General features: G+C 35.3%; 1 protein-coding gene across 4 annotated transcripts in view; it reads right to left on the bottom strand.

Annotated features, from left to right (window-relative positions):
• Window positions 1-10,990: 10,990 nt before the first annotated feature.
• Window positions 10,991-17,032, bottom strand: part of celsr1a (cadherin EGF LAG seven-pass G-type receptor 1a) — a 106,817-nt gene continuing 100,775 nt past the window's right edge. For 3 of the 4 annotated variants that reach the window (XM_088924271.1, XM_088924272.1, XM_088924270.1), the window contains 4 exons: window positions 15,938-16,099; window positions 15,014-15,247; window positions 14,375-14,639; window positions 10,991-13,274 (listed from right to left, as the gene is read on the bottom strand). In XM_088924271.1, the coding sequence (XP_088780397.1) occupies window positions 13,250-13,274; window positions 14,375-14,639; window positions 15,014-15,247; window positions 15,938-16,099 (686 nt within the window). In that variant the 3' untranslated portion in view covers window positions 10,991-13,249. The remainder of the gene's footprint in view (window positions 13,275-14,374; window positions 14,640-15,013; window positions 15,248-15,937; window positions 16,100-17,032) is intronic. The other variant, XM_088924268.1, reaches the window with a different exon arrangement.

The raw sequence follows: 17,032 nt of genomic DNA, 5'->3' as shown, positions 1-17,032 counted from the left end.
ATTTAAAAGATCTGTAAAAATAATGCTGAAAAGGAAATATCATAAAGGCATACCATCATAGGCACAACGGAACACTAATCGTGTTTACTCATCGTCCTTCATTGCAGTAAACTAACATTGGGCACAGCTATTCAGTATTGCTTAATGTAAAGAGGATTTCTACAACAACACATTAATATTAGCCTTTTGAGGCCAGGAATATTTATAGAACTTAAAAATTGAATATCTTGTGAAGTTGATCATTTCAAAAGGAAGAATAGTGCTGAATAATGTGTTGACCAGAGATATTGACAGAATGGAAAGTGACATGCTCTGGTTCATGCAGTGCAAATAAGATGACTGCCTGTGAAGAATTCATGTCTTATGTTTGATAGAAAAAGTAATTTTTTTATTGCAGATTATTATTGGTTTTGCTAAAATTAAGTCTCCCAATATGATAGTTTTATTACGATATTTCATTAAAAATGTCATTTAAAAAATATTGTCCACAAGAGGGCGTTCAATGATTATTTTTATTTTTAGCTCTCTGGTGCGCTACAGTTGTTTCTTGGTTTTAGCCTGGACATATTGCTATGCTGAACATTAAACTGTGTACATCTGTGATCTGTAGTGGAGTTGGACAACTCAGACCTCAGGATGTGCAGGGTGGAAATAAAAGAAGCATTATAATTGTTAATAATCTGATGCTGCTAAGGAAATGGAAAGGTTAGTTTTAACATTGTTGTGAAACGGGGGTGTTGAATGGAGTTTAAAAAAAAAACATGAGAACAGTTATAAACGAGAGGAGGCCATTTGGCCTATCTAGCCCATTTGGCAGTATTTACTCAATCAAAATGAATAGTTAATTGATCCATTAGCAGTCAATCATTATTGGTTTATTGAACAAAAGACTGGAATATGATCAAACCCTAAACTCACCCACTCCTACCCAAATCCATATACAGTAAATATGGATGTGAGTGACTTGGTGATACACTTGACTGCCCTCTCCTGAGATCAGCGTTGCCATGCTCCACTCCATTGCTCCCCTTTTTCTTCCGCCTGTTCACAGGAAACCAAATTCCAGCTCTTTTACTGAATGTGTAAACCACAGCTCTCCAGCTGATATGAAAGAGAAACCGATTTCATTGCTGTCTTACAAGTTTCCCAGCAGTCTATCTCACCAGACCCACCTCCATCTTTCCCCATCTCGCTAGTCACAGTAGTCCTTTCACAACATTTCCAAACTTTTTCTCTGGTCAATTTATAAATACTATTAAAGATTTCATTCCACAGTTGCACTTTGTTCTTCTAAACATATCCACGTTTATATTTTATCCTTACCTTTTATAGCATATAGAATGAAGAATTCTGCCTCAGTGATAGGGGGTCTCTCTTTTTGGCATTCCTTTATTTATGGTTGGATTGTAGTTCTCCTCAGCCAGGTGAGTTCCCTCAGTGAAGATTACTATCAGAATCACAACTCTTCTGTGATTTGACGACAGTTTGACCAAACTACTGAAATAAATTTAAACCATAGTTTCCTGACACCTGTTTTAAAATAGTCATTGATACACTTACAGTAAAACACCACAAGTCTCCCACTTATCAGGTGGAGAGCAAAATTACTTGGTTTCATTTACCTTCTGGGTAACATCTAGGCAGCAGTGGAATGTGCAGATAAAATGGCAAATACGAACCAACATTTATTAAATAAAACTAGACCCTTCTTCAGTAAATTCCCCAAAGAAAAAAATACTATATAAAAAATTACAAATATTATTAAATATTACAAAAATATTTGCAAACTATAGCAAATGCAAGGACTCTCAAAAATTCTCTGTGACTTAATTCTCAAACTGGCTCAATAAATGTCAGTAGACCAGGCACGTATAAGTAATAAAATAATACCCAAATTCAGAGGTACAAAAATTATGACCCTTCTAATCCAATTGAATTTTCTCCAGCCAGATCTGGAGTTATTAAATTAGCAATTAACAGTATCAAGATCCTCACTGGAGCAAAATTCTGCAATGGAGCAGATTGGAATGTCCACAGGTTAGGTAGCAATGGCCTGTAACTGCTGCATACAAATGCATCCAAACAGACGAGAAAGATTTGTAACAGATTCGAGGAAATAAATGTATATCCACAGTTATGAAATACATACATCCCAGTTTCCAAATTTATTCAGTGGCAGGTTTTAAGTACCTGCTAAATGTAATCATTTTTTTTTCTTGTATTAAAGAAACTCTCCCATCTTCATTTATTCTCATCTGGCTTACCTTTAACTTAAATACTGGATTTCTAAAAAAAATGCTCTTACCCTCTGATTGGTCAAAGATAACCCTATGGCTGATAGGTTACAGATAACCTTTGGCTGATGTAAACAGACCAGAAAATCTCAGTGGCATTGAGTAACACCTCAAGATAAGAACATTGGATACCCGGCACATAATATTTAAAGTTCTGTGGTATGATTCACAGGGGGGGTCAAAGACACAGACACATCTCAGCCAACTCAAGCTCAAACCTAGCGGCATTCTGTCTATTGTGTGCCACTCCTTGGGGCAATGCCTGTCACATCCACTAATGACACAATAATTACAGAGCTCAGCCTGTGCTCTAAGTGAGTGCCTTTACTTGTCGAGCCACTTAGAAGTGCCAAGGTGTATTAGTTTTGAAATTACAATGGGAGCACTACAGTTGCAATCAAAACCAATTTTCTTTTATTTTCCTTTGTTACCATATTATTTTCTTTTTGCATCAGCTTTAACTTTCTGCTTTGGCTTCATTTGTTCTCTGTTTTATCCTGTGAATTGAGATATTCTGCACAACATAAAACATTCATTCGAATAAAGCCCCCAATCAATCCTTTTGACAGCTAAATCAAACTCTGTCATTTGGATTTCATCCAGGAATTTTTGACGGTTACAAGTTATTTCCCTGATACTATTAACACATCCAGATGGTTGAAAGTGCAAACACAGAATCTCTGCCCCTTTTCAGAACATCGAACATAATTGTATTTACGGTTCCTTTTTTCAACATGCTTTTACAGGATTTTCAGAGATATTCTCTATTTCAATCAATGACAGATCATTTAAAACAAAAATACTTCGATATGGTTGATGTATGGCATTTAGGTGAGGAATTTAAAATTTTTAACATTGCTCTTCATGTAAATATCAAAGGCAAAGCTCTCTCTAATGCTTTGTTAATATTAAAAAAATCTTTAAACTATCAGTGTTGTCTGGAGAACCAAGAATAAATTGATAGATTGGAGATTTAAATCACTAAAGGAACAGACATCTCTCAAAACGATTTTATCAGCCTTCCAACATTGATAACTGAATAACAGAAATGCTGTCCTTTCAAATCAGTGAAAAACACATTCAATAAAAAAGCAGAGTACGTTTATTGTGTAAGTGCATTTAGCTTCACTTCACATCAGAATGATGTTCTCATTTGGTTTCAAAGTCAGGTTCAAATGAATGACTGAGGTTAAATCACTGGTCTGTGGAGAGTTTAGAATTGTAGCCAACAAAGTTCAGTGCCATAAATTAGTAATATCTCTACTTACCCACTTGGCATTTCAGCATGCTTCACATAGTTGAGGTTTTGAAAAACACAGGAATACATGTTAGAGGGGAAACAACTAAAATGACTGGGTAGATGGATTACAATGGTAATGGCTCACATGCTGAGGCAAACCTATTTAGTGATTTTAACAAAGAAAAACCAGACATGAAGATACAGAAAAGATAACTTCCACACCCTTCACCTTTTTTAAAACAAATCACATTTGAATGTTAAAATACTGATCCATGTAATCCATAGCTCTGCTTATTAAATTATTTCTGTAGTCAGTCCTCTGGCCTCAAAGTATTTTTAAGAGTTCATTCTATATAGCAAAGGTATGGCGTTTAATTGTAAAATAATGGACAGACAAAATAAGATGTAAGAATCTGCACCAATGACCATTCAAATAGAAATGATTAATGCAAGAACAATAATACAACCATGTCCTGCTTGGATAATGGCGATTCCCTGGTTGCTATGGCTATAACTGAAGGCAGGCCTGTTTGTCTGAGTAGTTCCAGAAATCAGCAGAGCAGTCCAGAGCTCCATGACAAGAGCCCCAGCAAGGCAGAGTCCAGGATCATCATCTTAGCCTGATCCATCTCTGCAATGGTTTCCAGGCTGTAGTGATTACGGTATTAGACATTCCAGGAAGAAATAATCCATGCATTAGTAGAATGACTGTAACTTGCGATCTGTGTTGGCAACATGAGGGGGTGGAGGAGTGTTATATTGACCAAAGAATGCCATTTTGCCCTTGACAGACATGATGGATCACAACTTGTGTGGAGATGTCGTGGTGAGGGTTATGCTAATTGTTAGCATTATTCAGGCCAAGCAGTGGGAGCAATGGAAGTGTGATGATGTGTGGAGGCATTTTCTTTAATACAAAAAAGTCTTTGTTGCACGTTCAAGTTGGCTCCCAAGATTGAAAAAAAAATGTTGGCTCAAGGACTTTGTGCTTTTTGCTAAGCAGGAAGATTGCCCTCAAAGTGTTGATTTTCCAACAGGAGAGTTAAAGACCACCCAGTTCTAGGATTACAATGACACAACGTGAAGAAAGCAATATCAAGGTCTTGATGAGGCCATCTTCTTCTAACTTGAGTCTGACAGAACCTCTGTGGAGCCTGCTCACCAATACTATCAATGTGTCGAAATCACTATGATTATGTTAATACTCAGGGAGGTTACACCCTGTGCTAACTTTGTAATTCCCCAGTGTCGTGTCTCATACTGAAATCTTATAAGGATTTTTTATCTGCAACTGTGTTCTCATTTTGTATTAAATGTTTAAAATATTTGAACAAATCCATTAGAGCCTAGTGTTGCCTTTGTAAAATCGGTATACAAGTTTTATATCTATAACAGCTTTAGAAAGATACTAGTACTTTGATACTGGTTTATGTGCCTTTTATGTTAACGTTTTATGTTTTTATGTTAACATTTTATGTTTTTTTGGCCCATGCTACAAATAAATTATGAGTCCATTAAAAGCATTGTTCACATTGTGGAAACTAAATCACCACAGCCACTAAACATTCCAGTGGATCTGGATATTTTCCAGGGGTAATATTTTTGTCATCTTGTGAGAAATGTACCCCTGGTTATAACTGCATCACTAAGCCAAAAATACTGCCATGGACTATAAATAATCATATTTTATAATTAAAATGTGCCATGTAACCTATACACAAATACACAGAATGTCCTATTGTGAATGAATGCTATTATTGAAAGATCTCTGTCTCTTACAAAGACTGTAAGAAACATTATTTCTTTGATTAATGAAGAAAAGTGAACTACATTTTTTGTCTTATGTATTAATTGCTTTCTATTAGGAACACTCCCCAATTTGACCATCTTAAATGTTTTTGATAAGTACATGTACAAAGACTGTTACACTTAGTACAACAAAATCTTTTTATCTAGGATTCAAATTGGACAGAATGTGTAGTGCAGCAAACATGAAAAGCAATTTAGATGCAAATTATATATAAGGATAAGGATATAAGGTATAAGAATGCCAATATGACCAACATTCGTGAAAATAATTTATCTATATAATCTCTGTATCTATTTAAAAAATAATTTCCATTTGAACATACTCTACTTTGACATTAGTTGAAATGGTCTGAAACTAGAATTGGTTTCCAAATTGTTTCCCCTTTAAATATCTTTAATTACATGCTTTGAAAAAAAATATAACCTACCCCACTTTAGTAAGCTTTTTTAAAGCATGTATGAGTCATTTGAATTAGATTTCATAAGACAAAGCCATTTTAATTAAATTTAAGTTTGTTGTGTTTAGATACTGTATGTTCCCAAATCTAAATAAAAACTATATCCTATAACTGACACTAAACATAACCCTAACTACAGTATAACTCTTTTACCTTAATCCTAACTCTTACCTTAATACTGGAATGTCAATCCTCATTTCAACCCGATCTATAACTGTGTGCTTAACCCCCTGTACTATACATTTAATCCATTACAGAGTTCATCAAAAAAAAGTTGCTCAGATGTTTTTCAACTTTAAATATTTACAATTCAGTGAATGAAATATCAGGATATTTTTCAATTGATAGTATACACCATTATTAACATTATTCATTGTGCAGTTTATAAGATATCCACAATTGCCAGTGTGAATTTCTTTTCACAACAAATAGATGGGAAAATACATTGATACATTTGGTTGTGGAAGATAAGACTAGAAATGGACTCATCTCATTTGTTACTCTTTGGTTCTTATGTACTGTAGTTACATGGACCAGGAACAAAGGAAAACAATCTGAGAACTACAGTATGTGTATTTGGCCATAAAATTGTGACAGTTTTATAAACATTATATTATTAAAGGTTCAGACTAAAGTCTCCAACCATGGGTCCCTGGAGAGACCCAATCCAGTTACTGTTATAGGCTACCTGCGTCTAAAGATTGGGAATACCCGTGAATTACTGAACAATTAAGAAACTAATCCAAATTAAGAGCTCTCTGCTTTTCAGAAGATAAAGATACACTCAAGAGTTTGGTTAAATAAATTTTAAACTAATTTAACAATTGATCATAGTGAAATGTTTAAAAATTGGTAAGCCATAAAAGTTCCAACACCAACGCTGGAGACCCCTATATTAATATGAACCTCCACTTTGACTTTTCAAGTCCTAGAAATAATGAAGACTATAATCATATTGGGGAAAAAATATATTTTAAAGCAATGATATAAATGTGTTCTAAAACAACAAAATCACGATGTGGGAACAATATGTATAGGTACTTAGCTTACATAGTGTATGAAAATAATATGAAGCTTTGTAAATGTAGATTAGGAACTATTACAATGAAATAGAATCTTGAAACAATGTTTATAATAATTGGCCAAGTTATTTAGTTAAATACACTTTATCCTTCAAGGATCACTGAGATGATGTGTTAGGATTATATAGGATGGGTATTACATTGTTTTCATGGAAATGGAAAGGTTATTATAAACCCCCTTTAAGACAGAGGCAAAGGTTTAAAATCTTTTTTAACAGAAAGGTTAAAGTGACTTCATAATTTCTCCCTCCTGTACACCTCAGAATAAACAGTTTCAGTTTATCTGGACATTTTTATAATCTGCTCATGTGTAATACTGCCGTTTGTAGAGGGGTGTACTTAACAATTGTTTTCTCTTGGTAGTAATCAGTTGGCACTGACAATGAGAAAGCATGAATCACTGCTAGAGCTGTATAGTATAGTTTGTAAAGGACATTGTTTCATATGAAAGGAAAGGTTTCGTTGTGCTGGTTTCATAGAGCTAGTTCTAGTACTGTCATTTCTACATGATGATCATAATTTGAAGAGAATAACAAGTGGGAATTTTGAGTTGTTCAAACTTCAAGGGATTAACACATCTAGTGTTATTGAGAAATGTGAGCTCACCACAACAGACAAATATTTTTCTGTTTTTCACATAAGGAAGGACTGCAATGCAAAAGTTAAGCTTTGTAGCTATTACCAAATTACCTTGATTTCCATATGCTCTAATACTAACTGTTGTGGAGATCATGTACAGTCAAAGCCTATAGAACACATAGTCACAGACCGCAAGACTTTCAAACAGGAGTCCAAGATAAAATGTGCCTTTTGTTAACATGGTGACTGACATGTCAAAGCCATTTGTAACCGGATATATAAATATAATGTTTCAGTCAAATAAAATGCAAGCATTGCTGAAGAATTTTAAGATATTTTGCATCTCCTCTTTACAGCCTGAGGCCTTTACAGCATGATTACTTAGGAATGCCTTTATTATCGTACAGGTTACTAAAACTTCGTTTAGTGAAATACTTGAGATTTTTCTGTCCGGGAGGCATTATTGGCAAAAGTTATAGTAAAAGGCATTTATAAGTAGTTAAATCTAATACTAAAACAACTTAATTCTTGCTGACGCTGATGTGAAAAGAAGGATGTGAAAAGGGATAACTAAGAAATTGTGAAAAAACAAAATGAATATCATCTATTTCATGGTGGGGCTGAAAATATTTGAAAGTGTTAAATGTCAAGCTTGTTTTAATAGCCTATCCTCACAACATGTTAAACATAGAGATTATAAAGTAACTGTTTCACAGTAAACGATCACACCTGCAAATAAATCTACTTATTTTTCAGGACAGCAACTACAAAAACCTGGAGACAATTGACTTGAAGGATTGATAGATATGCCTTTGCTACCTGGCTAAATTTGTTACATTCTCTATCTCACTAAACTACACAAATACAGAATCTCCTGAATTAAACATGTGCTCCAATCTGTGCTGTTTTAATTGTCTATAAAGCAATTCTTTGTGTTAATCCCAGTAGATAAATCCTGTCCTGATACAGGTGTGTTTGAACAGACACCATGACCCAAGGGACAGCTTTATTTTTAAAATCTAGGACAGACATAAAAAGTAACAGGAAGTTCCACATTCTGAATCGCATCCTATATTCATATAGAAAACCTGGGAGCATCTCTTCTGGTAACTATGCCCATCCCTTATCAGAAAGTATTTTAATTCTGGGAAAGGGCTGTTTCAACAAGAGTGCAGGGCTGGGCTACATCCTGGATATGATACCTTTCCATGGCAGGGCATGTACTGTATACACACAGGCAGAGAGGGCCTGCATATCATTGAATGGTGGAAGAAAACTGCAGCTTCTAGAAAAACTAAGCAAACAAAAGGAGATTATAGAAACTCAAGGTGGTGCATCAATCCATTATCAAACTCAGAACCCAGGGGCTGCACAGACCACCAAAACACAGTGCTGCCCAGTAAATACAATAGTATTTAAATTCAAGTTTGCCCTTGAAGAGCAGCAGTTAAAAGTTGAGCAATCAAAAATAAAAGGGTACGATAAGATTTCAACATTTCTAAATTAAAAGTTAAACAATGGTTGGAAAACATTGAATAGCACTGAATCAAATGCAAAGCTATAAAAATAATGTTCACATATATTCACAAAATTCAGATTTGTTAAATTCCTGCAAATATGTACAAATGTGATAAACTGTATTCCAATATTTTTTAGTCATGTGGTAGTTTCACAAAGCCTCTAAGTGTACATAAGTATCTGGACATTTCAGTTATTGCTACTGGATATTAAATTATACTGAACACAGAAGAAAAATGGACAATACATTATCGTCTCATAGGGAATTCTGAGGGTAGTCCAAAATAAAACATTACTGACCTCAAAAAAAAGTTGCCAAGAACTTTAAAAAATCTATTCGATATCCAAACTTCAAGGTTCTTCTTCCATGCAGTTCAGGCTTTGTATTCTGTGGCATGTACTGTAATACAATTAAACTGGGACACATGATAGTGTCCAAGACATTTAAAGCTAATGTGATGGATGCTAACTTGAAAGGAAGAGAATGTAAGAATGTTTTACCCAAAAGTATAGCCTTAAAAGTTGCTTGGAAGGATAACGCACACCCAGGGGCAGCAATTGGGAATCTTCAAAATCAGGAGACAACGTCTCCGAAAGATAGAGGCATTTGAGTTTGACCTCATGTGTCTGACGTCTGTGGCAGAGCTCCATGGCAACAAATAAAATAAAGACTTGAATTTGCCAAACAGCACCTAATCAACTCCCAAGTTAAATGGAACTATTATGGGGCTGGAATTTGAAACGCAAATTGAAAATCTAGAAACACCCTCACCAGGAGTATGATGAGAACAGAAAAGTGAAATTAATGTCGATAGAAAACATCCCTTTAAAGAAAAATATAAATGGCCCCATTCTTCTTCAGGGTAGGATTTCGTCCTCTTCCCTTGGTCTCTTAGACAGCCTGAGGATGAGATGGTTTATAAAATTTTATTTTATTCAAAAATGTGTGTCTTCAGCCACAAAGTTTGGCCTTGGACACACATAGACTTTACAACGGCAAACAGATTTTACAAAAGTACAAAGCTTTCATCAAGCCCAATGACCAAATGGTTAAAAGTGTGTGAAAAGCAGCATAGACTGGCTGTCATAGTCTCTATCTAGTCTCTCTATCATAGCAGAACATCTATGATATGAGCTGAAGAAAGCAGATCACAAGCAAAATGTGCATAACCTAAAAGAGCTGGAGAGGTTCATGGAAGAGTGGTCAAATGTCCCTTGAGCAATTTAGTAACCCATTAAAAGGCTACAGAATGTACCCCTCAAGGTTATCGAAACCAAAGGAAGGTTCACAAAATCCTGATTGCCATAGTATGAATAATTCTGACAACAATGCTTTTAAAAACACATGTAATATATTTGACAAATGTATTTTTTATACATATACTATTAAAAGTAACACAAGCCCTTAGTTCAGATTTGTTTACATCAAAGAATACGGAAAATAATATTTTTATCTGAATAGTCATGCTATATTAATCCAGGAATACATTTGGAGGCTACTGGAATTTTTTGAAAATGATGAAACCTTCAGCATATGTAGCAAAGTAAATCATATTTACAAGCAGACTGTTGTTAAGTACTGAGGGTTAAGCAGCTTTTTCATGTCTGATGAAAAATGTACTATTCCTGTTCACAGATCCTATTAAATTCAATGCATCTAAACCATACAGTGCCGTTGTTAATAAAAAGATTAGCAGAGCTGGAACCTAAAAGTCCCAATGCATTTAAGCATGATTTGCAATGCATTCATAGTTGTGCCTGGCACGGTTAAAAGGGGATTTATAGTCTTAAGTTACTTTACCTTTTAGGGATAAGGGCAATTCTTGTGAGAGTTATATAATGTTTCAGTGTGGGAGTCAGAACCTGAAATACAGACAGAAGCAGCTTCTGGTTGTTTTCTTTTTTGGATTGGATTGAAACAAAAAAAATACATAGAGTTGCTGCTTAATGACAACAGTGTGAACACAATCCTGTGGTGATGTCATTTCTGTACATAAAAATACAAAAAGCTTAAAAATTCAAAACTTTATTTTACAATCTTACATTGTTTTCCAGTGTTTTGTAAAACAATAAATATACATATGTTACAAAAATTCCAGTGTCTATCATAAAAATTAAAAATAGTTAAAAAACTAATGAATAAAAATCAAGAAAAAATATACATACACTGGGTCAAAATGTACACGAGAATTGCTGCAAGTGTGTAATATTTACTGGAGGGCTGCAGACTGAACTGAACATAAAGTGACAACTGAAGGTGTTAGACTACATTCAGATCTGTGGTTTTGAAACACATTCTTTCATGCAGTTCAGGCATTGTCTTCTGTGGCATTTAATTCAATTAAACTGGGCCACAAAAAATGTATTTTCATGGAGGCTGGGTAAGAAACCTTGTTTTTCAGATAAAAAATTTCTTACAAATGTAGTTGTGGCTACACACAACTGATTAGGAGAAAAGAATGAAACATCCCATTGACTGTACATTTCAGATATCAATGTTGATAAATTTCCTTTTTAGTGGTAAAGACCCAACATCTTTTTTTTTTACAATATGAAGACTGCAGTTTTGTAAAACATACGGAACAGAATTACACAGAATACTGTTATCATATTACCACAATGAGTGTGCTACTGTGAAAGATAAAAACAGCAAACTTTTGTATAAACCACAATCTTGTTGTGATAATGACAATTTGGTGTGCATTTCCACTTACAAAAACTACTTTCTGGGGAGTTATGAATATTAAAGAAGAACAAGATGTGAATGTATTTAAGACAAAAATGAAACATTCACATGTGCCTAAACTTCTGATATTGTATTGCTCTTAAGCTTTTGGGATATAGCTGCCATATTTTGAAACCACATAGCACCTCATTTAAATTTAAATGGATGATATCTGATGATAGATCAATTGAATCACTTCCAAAAAGCTGTGCAATGTATTTAACGAGTCATCATAACAGGTAAGGCATTTTTGTATTCCTTAATGAGTGCTTTGCAAACAGCCTGAGGGTAATGAACAGCCACACTTCACAAAATGGCCTCAGATTCCACCTTGGCAACGAGGGCGTATTTTCTTCTATGGAGCACTGAACCAGCGAATTCAGAACACCTCCACTTTAAACACCTACAGCTGTACAAAAACTTGACAAAAACTTTTTATTACATAGAATGGTCCATCTACACCCATCACTATTGCTTTTATCTAGTTGTCAGCTGTTTTTAAAGTACCTTAAGGCAACAGATGAATATTTGGCTTATATGTGAGTATTCAGTTCCAGACTTTGCAATTACATATACCACCATCCTTCAAAATAACTTCAGTGGAGCTACTCGCTTTCCATATCTCACATTGTCCATCACTGAGAACGTGTGTAAATCCCTTAAAAATTTCACAATCTTCTGCCCACAGAATTCAGAGAAAAAAAAACCCTCTCTGATTTCATTGTCTGATGAGGGTGCAAAACTCCAAATACTTCCTCTCCTCATTAAAACAATTTAATGACTGTAAATCATACAGCACAGCAACTTCAAGTACAATTGTGCAACCAACAGTAGGAGATTCATTTAAGTACAGAAGCTCCTGTAGCAACACATATTAAAATGCGAAGTACAGTATAGACGCTAGCTTTTCTTTTTCTCCTAAGAAACGGATATGATAAAAAGACAGGATAAAAAAACATATCTACAATTTTTTTTTACATAAAATGCATTCATTTAAGACTGTTTCTCTCTCCCAAAGCCAGAGACAACATGACACATTGGTGTGGTTTGCAGTTCACTGGGGCAAGGCTGCAGAGTGTCACAGAAACCCTCAGTCATCGTTAGCAGACTTTGCTGAGGTTCTTTCAGTAATGCTTCAGCGTTGTTAATGTTTCTGCTTCCCATCACAGATTTGTTTACCACAGTCAGCTCCTCGGATAAACAATAGTAAAGTAGTATCGCCGAGTGCCAGCAGCATGGGGCAGCACATTGGCTACCGATGTTGTTTATTAAGTGATTGCTTCAATTGCCTCGATCCACCTTGTTGCATAGTGGCTTTTCACTTCCGCTTATTGTTTGGCACTGTTCACAAATACACCATGATAAAACCTCCTGCTGGTGCAGTCACATTACATTCCCTTTTCTAGCAGGTAAAAGTCTGCAGTAATATTCTTCTCCATAGGAGCTGATGCAACAAAGTGTCTTGTTCACAGGAAGAGGCTTTACTTGAGCCGAGAATGTGGAGTCCCTCATGAGTGTAATACCCCCTTAGGGTTCCTGGTGAATCAGATTGAAGTTTCATTACTTCCTCTGGGCAGGAGAGAAAAGAGGAAAAGTAGACATGCAGGATTAGGGGGGGATGCAGTGGCAGGCAGGCAGGCAATGTCTGACTTGACTGAACAAATGCAATCGTTTAGTAAAATGTCATGCAATGTGTTTAGACACGTTCTGTTAAACTAGAGAGAATATCTTAGAACTCTGAATGGAGCATGCAATCTTTTCAGCGAGTACACAAAGTTTCCGCATTTTCCCCTTTTTTTTAATTCCTGCAGATTTTTTAACCTGAGCTACTCATTTCTCCATTTACACTTCAGACGGCTTGCACAATGGGCTGAAGGAGAAGCTCTGTAATTTCATATGATGGGTTTCAGTTTATTTCTTGCCAAATGGCACAATGTGCATTCTATTCAAAACCCGCTTTGCTTTTCATCAAAACAAACAGGGATGATGTAACTCTAAATTGCTCTGAGAATCACTACAGGAAAATCGCAGAACTGTTCTTTGAAACGAAAAATGACAAATCTACAAAATGTTTGTTTTTTAAAAGTTCATCACATTAACTTTTAAAAAACAGGTGTTGCTTACTAATTAAACATCTGATTAAAGCTATGTGAGCTTTCAGCTGGACAAAAAAGGCTGACAGGTAATCAAGTTTACAAAAGGCAATTATTGCATAGTTAAGGACTGTGTTCTCAAAGGCTAATTTTCCAACAATTAAGTGTACTCATAAAAAAGTGTACTCTCAAACTAGGAGAAATCATTATCACAGTAAAATTTAAAAGAACCAAGAACGTGTCAAAGTATAACTGGAATATCGATACAGCTTAATCCTACACCATCAACAAATGCATTCAGCCAAATAATTGTCAACCCTTGAAGTGAGAAACATGCAGACAAATATGAAGGCCAGAAATAATCATGCACATTAATATATGTATTTTCTCACTCATGCAGGTAATATATGGTCTTACTAAGCATGCAGATTTATCTGAATATGTAAATTAGTAAAATTATTGACACCTAACTAATGCAACCTGTATTGCATTATTTCAGAGTTAGCCATATGTAAGTTGTGTGTTTTCACAGCAGCACAATATTTGATGTGAGGGCCAGTGCTATCATGTACTCACTCCGAGTCCGACGTGTCTCGGTTTATTGTGCCTGCTCGGACATTCATGGCCACTCCATTCTGCTGCTCTCTCAACTGCTGCCTGGCTGGCTGCTTCACAAGGACATTACTGCCAGCGGCTGGACGGATGCCTTCACTCGACCCTATGGACGAGGTCCGCGATGAAATTGTCGGTGGATTGTAATCAGATAGCTTTTCTCGAAGACGGTTTTTCATGTTCTTGTCTGACAGAGGTGGTGGGTAAGTGATTTTGTTTTTCAGAATTCCTGCAGTTTCAAAGGAAAACAAGAAGAATAAATCAATGGCAATTCTGGCACAGTACTATTTAAAACATACAAAGCAGCAGGGTAACGATAATTATTATTATCGTTCTTATGTACTGGCAATGAATCTGAACACCTTATAATTTTTTTTATAATGTGAGCTTAAAAACATTGTAGGAGAAATCTTATTTCAACTCTGGTCTGGTATCTGTCTATGTGAAAACACTGGTTATAACTTTCTTAAAAGCCATCCAGAGAGTGATATCAAGAACAAAAATAGATTATGTATTTTATACATCTTAAACATTTTCTGCACTTATTGAATGCTGAATTTGAATTTGAATCGTAGGAATCTTTCATGAGCAGGGTTGGCTTGCCTTTTCTCTGCTCGGGTTGGTGATTGGAGTTTGGCTGGCTTGCTGGTACACTCTCTTTCAGTGGTTCTTTCTCTTGTGGCACCTCCCCAGTGTGGTTCAGTTTGTTTTCCTGGTGTAGCTCCACATTCACTTTGGTCTCCACCCTGAGCTTTTCTGTGGCCCCTGGGTCCTCACTGTCACTGGCTGTAGTACACTCTGTGGGCCAGTAAGGTTTTACATGATTGGGAACAGCATCTACAAAATCACATAAGGAATGGCATGAGTGATCATTACTGTTAAAAGTATTACTGATCAGGCTTCTTCTTTAAGGATGTATATTTTTTTAAAATTAACAAATTGACAAATTATACAGTTAAGTGTTGCAAGATTTCAGCTCTCATAATAATATGAAGAATAACACAAAAACCTGAACAGGATCACATACAATACATGCAGTTGGTATTGGTATTGCAATAAGTGATGTATTACAGTATTTTGGTAAAAAAAAAACTTCAAAAGCTATTTTCCCATTTAAAAATATTGATTCGGCAATATCTTGTATTATTAACTCATATCTAAGATTAGTTGCCATAACAATGAACAATTATTTATCCACACTAAACAGAAATAGGACATGCAGCACACAATGTGATTTGTGAGCAGTGATGATTTAACAATTGAAGACAGTGACTCAACCACCTTTGAGCAGATTCTGACTTAACAATTAACTGTGTATTCATTGTTTTCTGAATTCCCAAAGAAATTAATTCAATATTATAGTGGAGGAAAAGAAACTGACCACACTATGTGATTTTTCTCATGATTTAAACATTTCTTTGAACCATTCAGAAGCACACAGGAGTGAAATGTTTTGTGAAAAAGGCAATTTAGAAGCTGCTGTGTTACTACTCTACTCCTTCTGCAGCCTCACCTCTGCTCTCTTACCTTTAGGGGTGCTGTGCAGAGGCTGCCTCTCATTATTTTTCGGTGTGTTTGGATTCCACCTCGGCTTCACGTCCACCTCGTCATCTTCACTGTCTGAGGAGTGGGAGGACGCGTAAGAGCTGCTGTGCTCATCCACCGAGAGCTCGCTGTCTGAATCAGAATCTGAGGAATACCAAAACAAATCAAATCTCACCCTTGGCTACACAGACATTTTGAACAGTAGCAGTGGATCTAATTGAGCTTCTGTGAAGCCCACAGGATAGGAAAGAGAAGAATGTACAGGTTAAGAGTCAGAATAAATTGATGAATGTAATGATTTTTGTTTTACCTAAGAATAGTTCTACAAAATCCTTATTTCATCTCTGAGATTAAAAAAAAGAATCGTTAACTTTTAACAATTTTATTGGAGGCTGGTATTTTTGTACGAAACAGCTTTTATAGGATAATAAATTCCTGAAATTAACAAATAAAATTTACTGAACAGCTGTAGCTATAGTAGAATTCCATGAAAATATAACCAACATCTATTCTAATTATAAGTAAAAGTGATGCACATAAAATACAAAAATATGTAAACGAATGAGGTCACTTGTTGGACTATGAAGAAGAAATGAAATCATTGTAATGTCCATTTCCACAATTTAGTAAATTCTGTGATAAAATGCTAATTAAGATGAATATTAATGTGTATTTAAAAGTGAAAAATGATTTTTTCTCTACATTTAAGCTTTCAGGACATAAGGAATATTGATATATTCTTCATATAAGACTGACTATACCAATGTAATAATTTACATTTAAGCTCTGGTCCATCTCTGTGGAATCAGGAACATTGCACAACACCAGGAGGTTAAAATTTCTTTCCCTTCTGAAACAGATGTATTTTACAACTAATTTGAGTCTTCATCAGATCTGTTTACATTAAAGTAAAAGTTGTCCGAAATTCTACCTATCCCAGTGGTTCAACCATTTCTTTGAACACCACTGTAAACGAGTAAAAGAAAGAAATTCATGATTTATATATCAACACTACTTGCCATTAATTTGCTTTATAGTTTTCACATTAACAAAGCAAGGGAACAGCACTTTCAAATT

This window comes from Atractosteus spatula, chromosome 8 (assembly GCF_055471065.1).
Source record: "Atractosteus spatula isolate fAtrSpa1 chromosome 8, fAtrSpa1.hap1, whole genome shotgun sequence".
NCBI lineage: Eukaryota > Metazoa > Chordata > Actinopteri > Semionotiformes > Lepisosteidae > Atractosteus > Atractosteus spatula.
Note: the sequence above shows the minus strand (reverse complement) of the source record. Positions and strands in the feature narration are given on the sequence as shown.